General features: G+C 49.8%; 1 protein-coding gene and 1 pseudogene across 2 annotated transcripts in view; one reads left to right on the forward strand and one right to left on the reverse strand.

Annotated features, from left to right (window-relative positions):
* The window catches only part of CCNJL (cyclin J-like), a 73,985-nt gene extending 59,634 nt beyond the window's left edge, over positions 1-14,351 (forward strand). For both annotated transcript variants that reach the window (XR_001004523.1, XM_011966675.1), the window contains 3 exons: positions 6,120-6,422; positions 10,303-10,462; positions 12,205-14,351. Coding sequence is in view for 1 of the 2 variants with exons in the window: in XM_011966675.1 (XP_011822065.1) it covers positions 6,120-6,422; positions 10,303-10,462; positions 12,205-12,625 (884 nt within the window). In the remaining variant the exon portion in view is untranslated. The remainder of the gene's footprint in view (positions 1-6,119; positions 6,423-10,302; positions 10,463-12,204) is intronic.
* On the reverse strand, positions 7,280-7,614 carry LOC105529514 (annotated as a pseudogene).
* Positions 14,352-14,581: the final 230 nt, after the last annotated feature.

Below are 14,581 nucleotides of genomic sequence, written 5' to 3' on the forward strand. Positions count from 1 at the left end.
CCCAGGTTCAAGTGATTCTGCCTCAGCCTCCCGAGTAGCTGGAACACACACCACCACACCTGGGTAATTTTTTTATTTTTTTAGTAGAGATGGGGTTTCACTGTATTGGACAGGCTGGTCTTGAAATTCTGACCTCGTGATCCACCCACTAAAGGGCCTCCCAAAGTGCTGGGATTATAGGTGTGAGCCACCATGCCTGGCTGGCATTGCATTTCTTTAGGGAAGAAAAGTAGCCAGCTGTGGCTTTAAAACCTGTTTCTCTTTAGCCAGGAAACTTTGGCCTCATCTCTGAGCCTGGGTTAAGCACCTGAATGTGCAGTGCACCAGGTAGCCCTGAATGGGTCCGTCAGTAGGCATCTTCCGAGGCGTGAAGGACTTTTAGGGGGATTCATGGGGCACAGTGCAGAACACAGTCTGTCTGGTTGGGGGTGGGCCACACTCGGGGCTGGGCCACAGGAATGAGGCAATGCTGAATTTTTACAGAATCTTGTTCTGTGCTGGTTACCTTTTTGTTTAAGTTTTCGGTTTTTTTTAAAGGCAGTGTAAATGTTAATGATTGTTGGAACTGGGTAATAACATTCAAAGGACTTCATTATAATAACATTTCTCTGTCTCTTTATGTATATTTAAAATTTTCTAAAATAAAATGGCTTTTTTTTTTTTTTTTGAGATGGAGTCTTGCTCTGTCGCCCAGGCTGGAGTGCAGTGGCTGAATCTCAGCTCACTGCAAGCTCCGCCTCCCGGGTTCATACCATTCTCCTGCTTCAGCCTCCCGAGTAGCTGGGACTACAGGTGCCCGCCACCTCGCCCAGCTAGTTTTTTGTATTTTTTAGTAGAGACGGAGTTTCACCGTGTTAGCCAGGATGGTCTCAATCTCCTGACCTCGTGATCCACCCGTCTCGGCTTCCCAAAGTGCTGGGATTACAGGCTTGAGCCACCGTACCCGGCCAATAAAATGGCTTTTTAAGCAATTAAAAATATTGCTCATCTTGGCCCTAATTCAGAAAAGTCAGGAATCCGGTTTGGTCTACCTTGAGGCTTGATTGCCAGGACAGTAGGTGGAAGATAAGCCAGTCTTCAGAGTGGTCACCTTCATAGAGAAAGAAAGTAGAATGTGGTTGCCAAGGACTTGGGAGAGGGGGGACCTAGGAATGATTGTTTAATGGGGACAGAGTTTCAGCAAGATGAAAAACTTTCTGGAGAGAGATGGTGGTGATGACTGCCCATCATTGTGAATAGCCGTAGAATGCCACAGAACTGTACAGTGAAAAATGGTAAACTGTATATTATGTGTTCTCACAAGTTTTGTCTAATTCAAAAAAAAAAAAAAAAAGCTGGTCTGTAAGCTGGATCCATAGCATCTTGCCACCATGGCCTCATCTGTGGTTAAGCATGTAGGCCACATGGATGGACGCATGGTCATCCTCACCTGCCACGAATTGCCCGGGAGCTCTGTGTGCCAGCCTCAGGAAGTGGTGTCAGGAATCAGCCAGCCAGGTGCAGAAAGGAAGGCACATAAGAGGCATCACTTACAAGCACCACCAGCACCACCAACACTAAGGGTACACGTGCATCTGCCTGGCCTCCGAGAGCCAGAGGAAGTGCTTCTGTAGGTTTAGAATGCTTTTTAATCTTTTAAGTATGTTGATAGTGACCAGGCGCAGTGGCTAATGCCTGTAATCCCAACACTTTGGGAGGCCGGGGCGGGCAGATCACTTGAGCCCAGGAATTCGACCAGTCCGGGCTCTACTAAAAATAGAAAAATTGGCCAGGTATGGTAGCGTGTGCCTGTATACCTAGCTACTCAGGAGGCTGAGGTGGGAGGGTCACCTGAGTCTAGGAAGTTGAAGATAACGGTGAGCCGAGATTGAGCCACTTGCACTCCAGCCTGTGCGACAGGAGTGAGACCCTGTCTCAAAAAAAAAAGAGGTTGATAGGGCTCCTGCTGTTACAATTTAGGACAATGTGAACACCAAAAAAGAAAAATGTAGATGGAATGATAGGATTTTTAAAACTTCCTTTTCAACCCCCAACCCCCAGTATAATAATTTATTCAGAAAAGGATCATCCATGGATGTAAAGCCATTGAGCTAAAGGTTGTTGAGAAACAGGATATTCACAAAGTGTCCCCTCACAGATTACTTATTAATTTCCCAGGGAAGCTGGTACCTTGAACTGGAGCGGTCTTGTGTCACCACCTTAATCAAGTGATCTAACGTAGGCCGGTACAAAGTGACGTTGCCTAGGACTCCTGCTGTGGTCCAGTGGGTGAGGACAGAACAGTCTCTGTCATTTTCTTGCCTGTACTGTTTGACCTGCATCTAATTGTGAGGAAACAATCAGACAGATCCAGAATGTGGAGCATTTTACAAGACAACTGGCCTAGATTCTCCCAGAGTCAATGTCATGAAAAACAAACGAAACAAGGGGACTTCAGTGATAATAGACTCCGTGTGTGAACCTAGTTTGGATTCTGGATCCAAAAACACAAAACAAAGGTTATAAAAGGCATTTTTAGGACCCCTGGAGAAAGTCAGATGTGGACTGAATGTTAGAAAATGTGATTGCATTAATGTTCATGTCTTAGAAATGCTAATAAGCATTACGATTTGTAGGAAAATGACCTCAGGAACAGATGCTGAAGTGTTCGGGGGTTGGCATGTCATGTCTGCAACTTGACTAGAAATGGTCCAACAAAACCAGTATTTACAGACAGAATACACCTAGACGGAGCACACACGGATCAGGGTCAGCAAGGGCAGAGTCTGGTGAAGGGTCTTATGTGTTCATTGTTCTCTTTCGTCTTTTCTCTGATTTGAAAAATTTCAAAATCAAAAGTGCATCAAAGGAGTCGGAGAATCCGTGGCTATTGTCTGGCTTAGAAAGACTCAGAATTCTGTTCCCAGCCTCTCCCAGGGGACTCGCGTAAAGTCTTCTAGGCATCTGTTGCCTGTGCAGTTTGTTGATAAGGAGAAAGCAGCTGAGTAACAGTGCTTGGCGGTGGCAGCGCTGGGGACAACGGGCCAGCCCCACTCACAGTCCTGGGAGGAGGGGAGGAAATGTCTGCCAGGCACGTGCAGCATCAGGAAACTCATAAAATCTTTTCTGGCTGCGAAATGTGTTGTGCTGGGGGATAGTCGCTCACCTGGGCTTGGCCTGGCCAGCAGTTAAAGCAGGGGCTCTGAAGTCTGCTTCTGGGTGTAAAAGCTGAGTTCTCCCATCAGCTTCTTCTCTGAGCCTCTGAGGATCGTAAAGAACCTACCTAGAAGGTTCCTGCCAGGAGCCAGTGCGTGGCCAGCTGGAAGCACAGCCCATTCTGTGTACCGGGGGCTTGTGAAGCACTTTCCGTTCTGCAGCACCATTTTGTCTTCACGTGGGACGTGGTCCTACATCATAAGCAAATAAACAGCCTGTGGAGTTTAGTGCTTGTAGGTCCAGAGCAAACTCCTGAGGATTCAGACCCAGCTCTGCCTGGCTGTGGCCTGCCATGTGGTGCGTCCCCAGGAAGCAGCGGGAGCCGGTGAAATCAGATTCCGCAGTAATCCTTGGTGCCTTCCATTGGAGGATAATCCTCTTGGGCCTGGTAGCAGAGCTCTGAAAGGTTTGAAAAGCGGGGAGGGGAGGAGGAAACTAATCTGATTGAGCACATCTGCCAGTTCTGAGAGATTGCTGGCTGCCAGCAGTGCTGTGCAAGGGTCTTAGTGCCACCCCAGTACAGTGCACCTGCACCTCGCCACCTCCTGCTCTGGGGAGGGAAGGAGAGCTCGTTTCTATTGAGTGCATGCAACCAAGGCTGGCTCAGCACAAGATTCAGGGAAGCTGTTGGAAAAAAATAAATAAATACAATTCTTCCTTTTAAAAACTGCACAAAGAGTACATGATCATTGGAGAAAAAAACTGGGAAATACAAGATCATCAGAGAAAAATTCAAATGGCCTAAAATATCTCTTTCCTGAGAGGACTGTTCATTCATTTAACAAATATTTATTGGGTACCTACTATGTGCCAGGCATGTGCTGAGAACTGCCGGCACAGCAGCAAATGGTTTGGACTCAGTTCCCATTCTTACGAGGCTTAGAGTCAGATGCCAGCCATTAATATTAATACTTGGATGTTAAGCAAGTAATCTGAGTGTAGAAGTCCCTTTAATACCTGGAGGTCTCTAAACTGAGCTCTGGAGGACACAGATAAGGGAGGTGAGGGGAAGAGCATTCCCAGCCCGGGGAGGGGTCGGGGAGGGGTCGGAGTCCCACGTGGCTGGATCCTGTGCTTGGAGAGGGAGTGTTGGGGGGTGGGGACGGGCAGCGCTGCTGAAGCCAATGGAGCCAGTCGGCCAGAGCCTCAACCCTGGGATTTCCAGCCATGCAGGAGGCTCTTCCTCTTTGGGCAGCTTTGACCTCGCATTGGCCTGCCTGAGTAGCTCTTGTGTGCAAGACAAGAAAGTGTGTACTTCGGACACAGCACCATTGCAGGCTGAGCGACTGGGCTCCAGATGGAATGTGGGCTTGCTGTAAACTGCATGGTGCGGGGCTGGTAGTGCCTCTGCCCTTCACTGTCTTATACATTTCCACTCCTCTGCATCAAAGACCAGAGCTTTGTGTCAGGTCATCGTTACCCACTGAGTGGGCTGCTGCAAGGTTTGCCGAGAAGGGAGCAACCCTGGTCTGCCGAGACACGGTTGATTGATTCTGCGGTGACGTCTTTTGAGCCATCCTCAGGAGTGTGTTGTATCTGCTGTGGTGGTTCCTTCCTTATCTCCCCTAAGCAGCATGAGAGATGGGAACTGGGTCACAGGCGCCTGCAGCTGGGAGCAGGTGCGTGCGTGTGTTATTTGCCGTTCCCTTCGTGAGCACTGAGGTGTGCTTTGAGGTCAGCTGGGTCGCCCCACTGCCTCTTTTGACATTTGCTTAGTGGCAGCTCCACACCCCGTGAGGCTGGCTTTGGGCCACGGGTGATCAGACCAAGGCCAGGCCCTTGAAGGCCTCACCACCTGATGTGGGAGTCGTACAGTATAGGGGGCTGGTGTGGAGGATGACTTCTGAGAGGCGGGGACTCGAGGTGAAGGACATGTCAGGGTTGGCTGAGTGAGGAGGAGATGGGGAAGGGTGCTCCGGGCCCGGGGGGCTGTGTCAATGAAGGCTTATAGGCAAGAACTGCCAGCGACGGGATCCACGGCCACCTGTGGCGTGGTTTCCCCAGAGTGAGGAACATTGAGGCTGGAGGGGCCCACACTCCAGAGCCTCACACAGTGGAAGCTGTCATGCCCCTCACCAGCCCCTGACTCGACCCTCAGGGCACAAGGACCCCACATTGTCCTCTCAGAGCATCCATAACTGATGACTGCCAGGGGTTGCTATGTAAATGCCTCTGCTCTTTAACCCGTGGGTGGGATAACCTGAGGCCTGTCTTAGGCTGTTTTTCAGAATTCCTCAGTAGGGTTAAGCTCGGATTGTCCACAGTGGTGACTCCCTTATGTCCTTTTGGGCTTTCTTCCCTTTCCTGTTCTCTTCCCCCACCTACCGAGCTCTCCTGGGCTCACCTTCCAAGACCTGGAAACCAGAGGGAACCCAAACTAAGACCCCGTTTACACAGTTCGAATTCAACAGCAAGGATAGCGGGAAGCCATTGGAGAGCTTTTCTACCCGTGGAGGGGCAGGGCCGGGTTTGCGCGGCCACGCTGACTCTAGCCGGGAGGTTGGATTGGTTAGGGCCAGATGGAGAGCAGGGAGAGAGCACCTTATTCCCCAGCCTCTGGCTGCTGCTGACCACTGTCACCTGCTTTCTGTGTTCCAGAGGCTGGTCTGAGCATTTGGTGTGCATTTTCCCATTGACTCTAACAGAAGCCTTAGGAAGTATAGGTTCCATCTTACAGACGAGGAAGCTGAGTCACAGAGAGGCTGAGACACCTAGCCGTGATCCCCCAGTGAGAAGTGATGGCTTGCACATTCAAGCCTAGGTTTGACAGATCTGGAATGAGTGCTCTTATTCCTCCTCAGTCCGGCCTGTCTGCTTTCTGTCTTCTTTGCCAGCACTGTCCAGGCACTGTAAGATGGGCCATTAGCTTTCTGGGTGCAGGTAAATGTCTTCCAGTAACCCCTGCTTCCCCTGCTCCCCCACAGGTAAGTTCGAGGATCGGGAAGACCATGTCCCCAAGTTGGAGCAAATAAACAGCACGAGGATCCTGAGCAGCCAGAACTTCACCCTCACCAAGAAGGAGCTGCTTGGCACAGAGCTGCTGCTCCTGGAGGCCTTCAGCTGGAACCTCTGCCTGCCCACGCCTGCCCACTTCCTGGACTACTACCTCTTGGCCTCCGTCAGCCAGAAGGACCACCACTGCCACACCTGGCCCACCACCTGCCCCCGCAAGACCAAAGAGTGCCTCAAGGAGTATGCCCATTACTTCCTAGAGGTCACCCTGCAAGGTGACAGCTGGGACCCAATGGCAAGACCTCCCACCCTTTCCCCACCCACCCAGGGGTCAAGGTCAGGCGGCTCTCAAACGCATGTCCATCCAGATCAGGCCTTCTCACTGGGGCCTGTGCACCCAGATCACTCTTACTTTGCAGGCGATAAGCAAAGAAAGGGCAAGGATTAGCCCAGTGTGTTACCAGTAACACGTAAAAGAGAAATAGCAACTTATGTACAGGCAGCTGGAAATCTAGAAACTTACAGATCACCTGGTAATTTTTCTTACAGTAACCGGGAACATTGCAAATGAATTACATAGCACAGATTTTGCAGATCGGTTATTCTCAAATACTGCCATCATGTAGATAGTATGTAGCAATAAAAGTTACCCTGTTACTTGAAACTTACTTGAAACTCGCTCTTCCCAGTGTTTTAGAATCTAGATGTTAACTGGGTCAAAAACACTGCTGATACAGCCAGGTGCGGTAGCTCACTCCTGTAATGGGAGGCCGAGGCAGGCGGATCACGAGGTCAGGAGATCGAGACCATCCTGGCCAACGTGGGGAAACTCCGTCTCTACTAAAATACAAAAAATTAACCAGGTGTGGTGGTGCGTGCCTGTATTCCCAGCTATTTGGGAGACTGAGGCAGGGGAATTGCTTGAACTCAGGAGGCGGAGATTGCAGTGAGCGGAGATCGCGCCACTGCACTCCAGCCTGGCGACAGAGCGAGACTCCATCTTTTTTGTTTGTTTGTTTTTTACAATAGACATTTATTTAAAGTAAAGTATCTGCAGACCAAATAATTCTTAAGATTGTTTCAAGTTTAACCATCTTCATAAGAGCTGCATCCACAGACTTCAATTACATGATTACCTCTTTGCCCATTCTTCTCTTTCTTTTCTTTCCCAAGTAACCTCTTTCAGATACAGTTCAAGGTAGAAATTTTTCTCTTCATATTTGGTCCACTGCTCTTTAGGCAAGATCTGATGCTTCATGGTCAGGTCCAGTGCTCTCTACATGTGAAACATCCTGTCATTATAACGTTCTCAGGAAGCCTTCTTATGGCTTCTTTTACATCTTCATTCTCGTATATTGTGTCATCTCTCGTTAACCCCAGTTTATTGAATCCTGCGGCATTGTAATACCATTTTCGAATACCATCCAGCCACTTGCCTGATGCTGCAACAGCCTTCATGCCAGCCATTTTGACCAGTGAGACTCCGTCTTAAAAAAAAAAAAAAAATACTGCTGATACAACCATCCCATAACCTACCACAAACTAAAATGGGCATGAGTATCCAGATCAATGATTGGACTGGGCACAGTGGCTCACGCCTATAATTCCAGCAATTTGGGAGGCTGAGGCAAGCAGATCACCTGAGGTCAGGAGTTCAAGACCAGCCTGGCCAACATAGTGAAACCCCGTCTCTACTAAAATACAAAAATTAGCCAGGCATGGTGGTGGGCGCCTATAGTCCCAGCTACTTGGGAGGCTGAGGCAGGAGAATTGCTTGAACCCGGGAGGTGGAGGTTGCAGTGAGCCGAGATTGTGCCATTGAACTCCAGACTGGGCGACAAGAACAAGACTCCATCTAAAAAAGAAAAAATCTCAAGCCTGTAATCCCAGCACTTTGGGAGGCCAAGATGGGCGGATCATGAGGTCAGGAGATCGAGACCATCCTGGCTAACACGGTGAAACCCTGTCTCTACTAAAAAAAATACAAAAAACTAGCCAGGCGTGATGGCGGGCGCCTGTAGTCCCAGCTACTCAGGAGGCTGAGGCAGGAGAATGGCATGAACCTGGGAGGCGGAGCTTGCAGTGAGCTGAGATCCCACCACTGCACTCCAGCCTGGGCAACAGAGCGAAACGTCTCAAAAAAAAAATCAGTGATTGTGATCCCAAGCATTAACTGAGCATTTACTGCATGCCAGGTGTCTTGCTTCAGTGCTTTGCACACATTATCTCATTTGAACGTCACAGCAACCTCACACCAAAATCACCTCCATTAATCATATTTTACAAAAGAGAAAACTGATGCTGTAACTTACCCAAGGTTATTGCTAGGATTTTTTAAATTTTTTTTTTCTTTTTGGAGGCGGAGTCTTGCTCCATCGCCCAGGCTGGAGTGCAGTGGCACAATCTTGGCTCACTGCAACCTCTGCCTCCCAGGTTCAAGCGATTCTCCTGCTTCAGCCTTCCGAGTAGCTGGGATTACAGGCACGTGCCACCACACCCAGGTAATTTTTTGTATTTTTAGTAGAGTCGGGGTTTCACCGTGTTAGCCAGGATGATCTTGATCTCCTGACCTCGTGATCTATCCGCCTCGGCCTCCCAAAGTGCTGGGATTACAGGTGTGAACCACCATGCCCAGCCGATTTTTAAAATTTTTTTAGAGGCAGGATCTCACCATGTTGCTCAGGCTGGTCTCAAACTCCTGGGATTACAGGCGAGAGCTACCATGCCCTGCTCATTGCTAGGATTTGAACCTGGGGAGTCTGACTGAATGATTGTTTCTATCACCGTATTACCACCCTGACTGATAACCTTATTTTTTAAATTTGTTGTTGTTGTTTAGCTGCCCTATGAACTGATCTTTAAAAGGCAAAAGTGGAAGTAATTGAAAATCATGAAAAAAAAATGTTTTTTTTGAGATGAAGTTGTGCCCTATCACCCAGGCTGGAGTGCAATGACACGATCTCAGCTCACTGCAACCTCCGCCTCCCAGGTTCAAGCCATTCTCCTGCCTCAGCCTCCCAAGTAGCTGGGATTACAGGCGCCCGCCACCACGCCTGGCTAATTTTTTGTATCTTTAGTAGAGACGGGGTTTCACCATGTTGGCCAGTCTGGTCTCAAACTCCTGACCTCGTGATCCGCCTGCCTTGGCCTCCCAAAGTGCTGGGATTACAGGTGTGAGCCACTGCTCCAAGCAGAAATCATGAACAATTTAAGATAACATAGTAATAAACTGAAAATCCAGTGGTATTCAGGAAAACTGTAGAAATTTCAACTGTTTGCCTTTGCACATATTTAGTACCAGCTTTGCCTTGTGACCAGATATCTTAGTTGGACATTAAGATTCCTCAGCCAACCTAAGTGCCAATTTTAGTTATAAATATCAAAGTCTTACAACCATTCATTCACTAGATTTTCACTGAGTGCCTACTATGGGCCAGGCATTGTTACAATTAATAAGTAGCTTTTAGTCATACCCCAAAACAGAAGCCTTTGAAATAGTGTGTCATTCTCTCATAATAACCAAAGAAATTTCGGACAAATGTTTTGCAGTTCTGTTTGTAGAATATCAGCAAGCTCTTTGCTCCTCCCTGGGAGCCGTGGACAGTATTTTGAAAACACTATTCCAGGCTGCTGTCAGAAATCCCAGACTGGTCACACGCCTGTAATCCCAGCACTTTGGGAGTTTGGTGGCTCACACCTGTAATCCCAGCACTTTGGGAGGCTGAGGCAGGAGGATTGCTTGAACTCAGGAGTTCAACACCAGCCTGGACTACGTGCTGAAACCCTATCTCTCAAAAAAATACAAAAATTAGCCGGATGTGTTTGTGCCTGCCTGTAGTCCCAGCTACTCAAGAGGTTGAGGTAGTAGGATCTCTTGGGCCCAGGAAGTTGAGGCTGCAGTGAGCCGTGATCTCGCCACTGCACTCCAGCCTAGGCGACAGAGTGAGACCCTGTCTCAACAGAAAAGAAATCCCAAACCAAGAGCCAACGTTAAGATTCAAAAATGGAACTTCACAGTTTCTAATTTTCCATCCTATTTATAGGGTGGTGATGAACAGCCTTGAAAATGATTCATTTGTCCATCCATTCTCAGGGTGGGCCTGGGATTTCAAGAGGAGGATTTGGATGCTGACTCCCTCCATGGCTTTGTTTCAGATCACGTGTTCTACAAATTCCAGCCTTCTGTGGTCGCTGCAGCCTGTGTTGGGGCCTCTAGGATTTGCCTGCAGCTTTCTCCCTACTGGACCAGAGACCTGCAGAGGATCTCAAGCTATTCCCTGGAACACCTCAGCACGTGTATTGAAATCCTGCTGGTGTAAGTTTCTCCCCTGAATCCTGTGTTTCTGAAATAGTGAGGTTCCTCTTGCCTTGAGGCCTGCCTCAGGCCACAGGCAGTTTCCTGAGTCTGGAGCTTGTGGTGGTTCTTCCAGCTACAGGGTCTCAGGGAAAGTGGGCCATGGTGACTCCTGGTGGAAGTGGGGTTTCAAGAACCAGTTCTTCCTATTTTGGATAGCTTCAGGTTTGCTTTTTATTTTATTTATTTATTTATTTATTTAGAGACAGAGTCTCACTCTGTCGCCCAGGCTGGCATGCAATGGCACGATCTCGGCTCGCTGCAACCTCCGCCGCCCAGGTTCAAGTGATTCTCTTGCCTCAGCCTCCTGAGTAGCTGGGATTACAGGCATGCGCCACCACGCCCAGCTAATTTTTGTATTTTTAGTAGAGATAGGGTTCCACCATGTTGGTCAGGCTGTCTTGAACTCCTGACCTCATGATCCACCCATCTCGGCCTCCCAAAGTGCTGAGATTACAGGTGTGAGCCACCGCGCCCGGCTGGGTTTACATCTTTAAAGTCAGGCATCAAGGGCGAAGAGGGTTGTTTGCACCTTTAAATGTCTAGGCTATTTGATCTAAGTGCCAGTGTAATCTTATAGATAATCACATTGAAGAACTTCCATTATAAGCTACTTTCCTCGGACATGGTCACAAAGCTGACCTCTTAGCCAGGTAAGCTCCGAGTGACTTCCTCTAAGCGCCACAGGGAATCTCGGGGAGGAAATGTTCAGTGTGTCAGAGAAGATATTTAAAGGCATCATGGACCCAACACCCTGAAACTGACATTGGAGGCACACGTGCCCCAGTCACTGCAGGGAGCAAGGCAGACAGGACAGAGCCGTTCCCAGTAGGCACACACTGTCCAGTTCCCCTTCCACCTGCCAGGCACCACGCATCCTGGATGCTGGCCTGACTGACTGGTGGGCCGGGTGGGCAAAGCAGAAGCCCTTAGACCCCTGAAGAGAGCCTTCCCCGATGTGGGAAGCTTTGCTGGCGGCTGCCTTTGTCTCATTCCTCTGAAAAGTCAGTCCTACTCCCTAGACCTTGTTTTAAAATTTGTGTTTTTGAGAAGGTCCCCAAAGCCTGGTCTGAGTGTCGGTGCTTGCCTTACATAAGCCTCTAATTGTTTCGTTTTCCCAAAAAGCTATATGAGAAGGTTTTTTTGAGATGGCAAAAGTCTCTGTTCCAGCCCCCTTTTCAGGTGAAAAATCCTAGGCCTCGGGTCAGTTTGGTTGGTATCAGCTAGCTAAGGAGTGACCCTGCTCGGGACGGAGCTGGCCCAGAGTTGCCTGGAAAGCAGAGATTGGGTTCATTCAGGCCCCAGGAACACTCCAGTGCCAGGCGCAGGGAATGCATTGGTGAGCACAAGCAGGCGTGATCCTCCTGGCAGCCAGGTAACTAGAAGTTACCCACTGGAGCAGGTTACTCTCTGGGGTATTGACTGTGGAGAGAGTCAGCGTGGGGCTGCAGGGACAGCCAGTCTAGTCTGGAGGGACCAGAAGAAGTTTTCTGTAGGAAGCAGATCCAAGCTGAGAGCCAAGGCCTGAATCTAGTTGGTGAACAGCTGGAGCGGTGCCACACAGTGAGCACAGCCAGGTAAGGCCTGGTGGACACAGGGCACACAGCATCTCTTCCAGTCCCACTTAGCAAGGCAGGTAGAGGCACACACAGGCATCTGGTGGCTTTTGGCCTCCAGTTCTCACCCAGGTCTTCTTGTTTCAGAGTGTATGACAACGTCCTCAAGGATGCCGTAGCCGTCAAGAGCCAGGCCTTGGCGATGGTGCCCGGCACACCCCCCACCCCCACCCAAGTGCTGTTCCAGCCACCAGCCTACCCGGCCCTCGGCCAGCCAGCGACCACCCTGGCACAGTTCCAGACCCCCGTGCAGGACCTATGCTTGGCCTACCGGGACTCCTTGCAGGCCCACCGTTCAGGGAGCCTGCTTTCGGGGAGCACAGGCTCATCCCTCCACACCCCGTACCCCCCTCTCCAGCCCCTGGATATGTGTCCCGTGCCCATCCCTGCGTCCCTTAGCATGCAGATGGCCATTGCAGCTGAGCCCAGGCACTGCCTCGCCACCACCTACGGAAGCAGCTACTTCAGTGGGAGCCACATGTTCCCCACTGGCTGCTTTGACAGATAGGCCACCTCCAGACCTCACGAGGAAGCCTTGGAGATCTGGGCAGAGGAAGAGGACACTGAAGGGGAGAGCTCAACCAAGTGAGGCAGCAGGAGGCCATCCCTGAAGAGCCTTGGAATGTGGAGGGTCTGTGCTCCTTTTAAATAAACCTGACCCAGAGCAAAACATTCAATAACATACCTCACCCGAGAGCATTCCTCTGAGAAACATCTGCCACGTGTGACTGGGGTACAAAAGGATGGCTTGGTGGCCGTCCCCCCACGCAGGGGCCAGTGAATCAAGAAAGACTTGGTAAGAGGCCAGGAGAGTGGGAACTGGACACAGACCACTGATCTCAAGCACGTCCAGTTTTTAGCATTAAAGACTTCTCTACTCTTTGCTGATGGCAGCTACACCACTGAAAAAGGAGGGGCAGCCTGGCGTGTTCTCAGGAGCCCCGGAGGATGCCGTATTGGGTGCTTTCCTTTCCCTGGCTCCGTGCAGAGGGGCCTGAGTGTGTGTGTATGCCTGAGCATTTGCCTTGCAAGGCACAGTGGGTGGCTGTCTTGCCTTTGTTTTTGAACCTAAAACCATTTTCAGCCTTTTAGATAATTTCATGTGCTGCTGCTTCCCGAAGTGGTCTCGCTTTCTGTTTCGTAAGATGTCTTGTTTACACGCTGTATCAGGGATTTGGTGATACTTGAAAATTCCTTTGGAGAAAAAAACAAATTTAATCGCCACACTGCCTGTCCCACATGAGGGCTGTTAAATTGGAACCCAAGTTTGAACCCAACTTGTGACGGACCGGCAGGTAACCACAGAGCTTCCTTTTCGAAAGCATATGGTTGGAGAGAACCACTTTCCCAGCTCTCGGTTCCAGAAGATTCCACGTCTTGGAGGCTGTGTTCACCTCTAGAACTTTAATGACTACCCAGGGAGGGAGAAGCTCGTTGAAAGGAAGACAAAGATTTAAACAATTCCCACCTCTCTCCACCACATACTTAACAGTGCATGAGTTTAACCCAGTCTCGGCTTTGAGTGTGGCTGATAGCGAAGGATAGCAATGTGGAATATTTGCTTAGTCCCACTGGATTTGGGGTGTGGGATGTACATGGCATATTATACCACCGTTGATAGACAAGTGACTGGTTGGATCAAAAGCCAGTATTTAGGGATCTGCAGTGAGGGGGCTCTCAGGAAGACTGTTGGAACCGTGTGCAATATGTTTTTTATTCTGACTCGCAGCTTGTGCTTAGCATGTTCTTTGGTTTAGTTTGGGGTTGGAGGACGCATCGTTCACCCATCAGAACTGGGAGATGCAAAGGACTGGGGAAGCAATTTTTGTTTTGTTTGAGGAATACCTGTCTTGGTTTTCTTAGCCCCTTGCCAGTCCTGGAGACTGTGCTTGGGGCCGCCAGGAAGACAGCTGCATGCTGCTGAGTCAGATCTGAAGATGGTGAATCTTTCCAGAGCAAATGAAAATCTCAGCGTAGAGACAGTAAGCAAAGAGACGGGGTGTGGATAAGACTCTGCCACCGTGTCACATTAGCATAGGAGACTGCACGTTTGTTTGTTGTTTTTCTTTTTTTCCTTTGCCAACCTCCCTTCTATTTATGTGCAAGCAGTTTGGATTCAAGTTCTTGTGTCTGTTTGTTCTGGGGCCTGGGGATCGTGAGGGTTCCCTCACAGCCAGCGCGGCACCCAGAAAGAGGTGTCCCACAATAAACACGTCACCTGCTCTTGGTCTCTCGCCTCTTGTCCTAGGCATCCCCTCTTGGGCCGGCCCCTCTTTCCCTCTCCCAGATCAGCCCTGGTGGGCATCTCCCTATGCTAGGGGGTGGAATGTTGGGGGCAGCAGCAAGACCTCGGGAGCTGAGTCCTGCCCTCTGAGTGGGAGCTGGGTCACCCTAGGCACACAGAGGCCAGCGGAGGGGTGTGTAAGGCTTGACACCCCAGCTCCAACACCATCTCAGGGTTTTT

The sequence above is a fragment of the Mandrillus leucophaeus genome, unplaced genomic scaffold (assembly GCF_000951045.1).
Source record: "Mandrillus leucophaeus isolate KB7577 unplaced genomic scaffold, Mleu.le_1.0 Scaffold77, whole genome shotgun sequence".
NCBI classification, from domain to species: Eukaryota; Metazoa; Chordata; class Mammalia; order Primates; family Cercopithecidae; genus Mandrillus; species Mandrillus leucophaeus.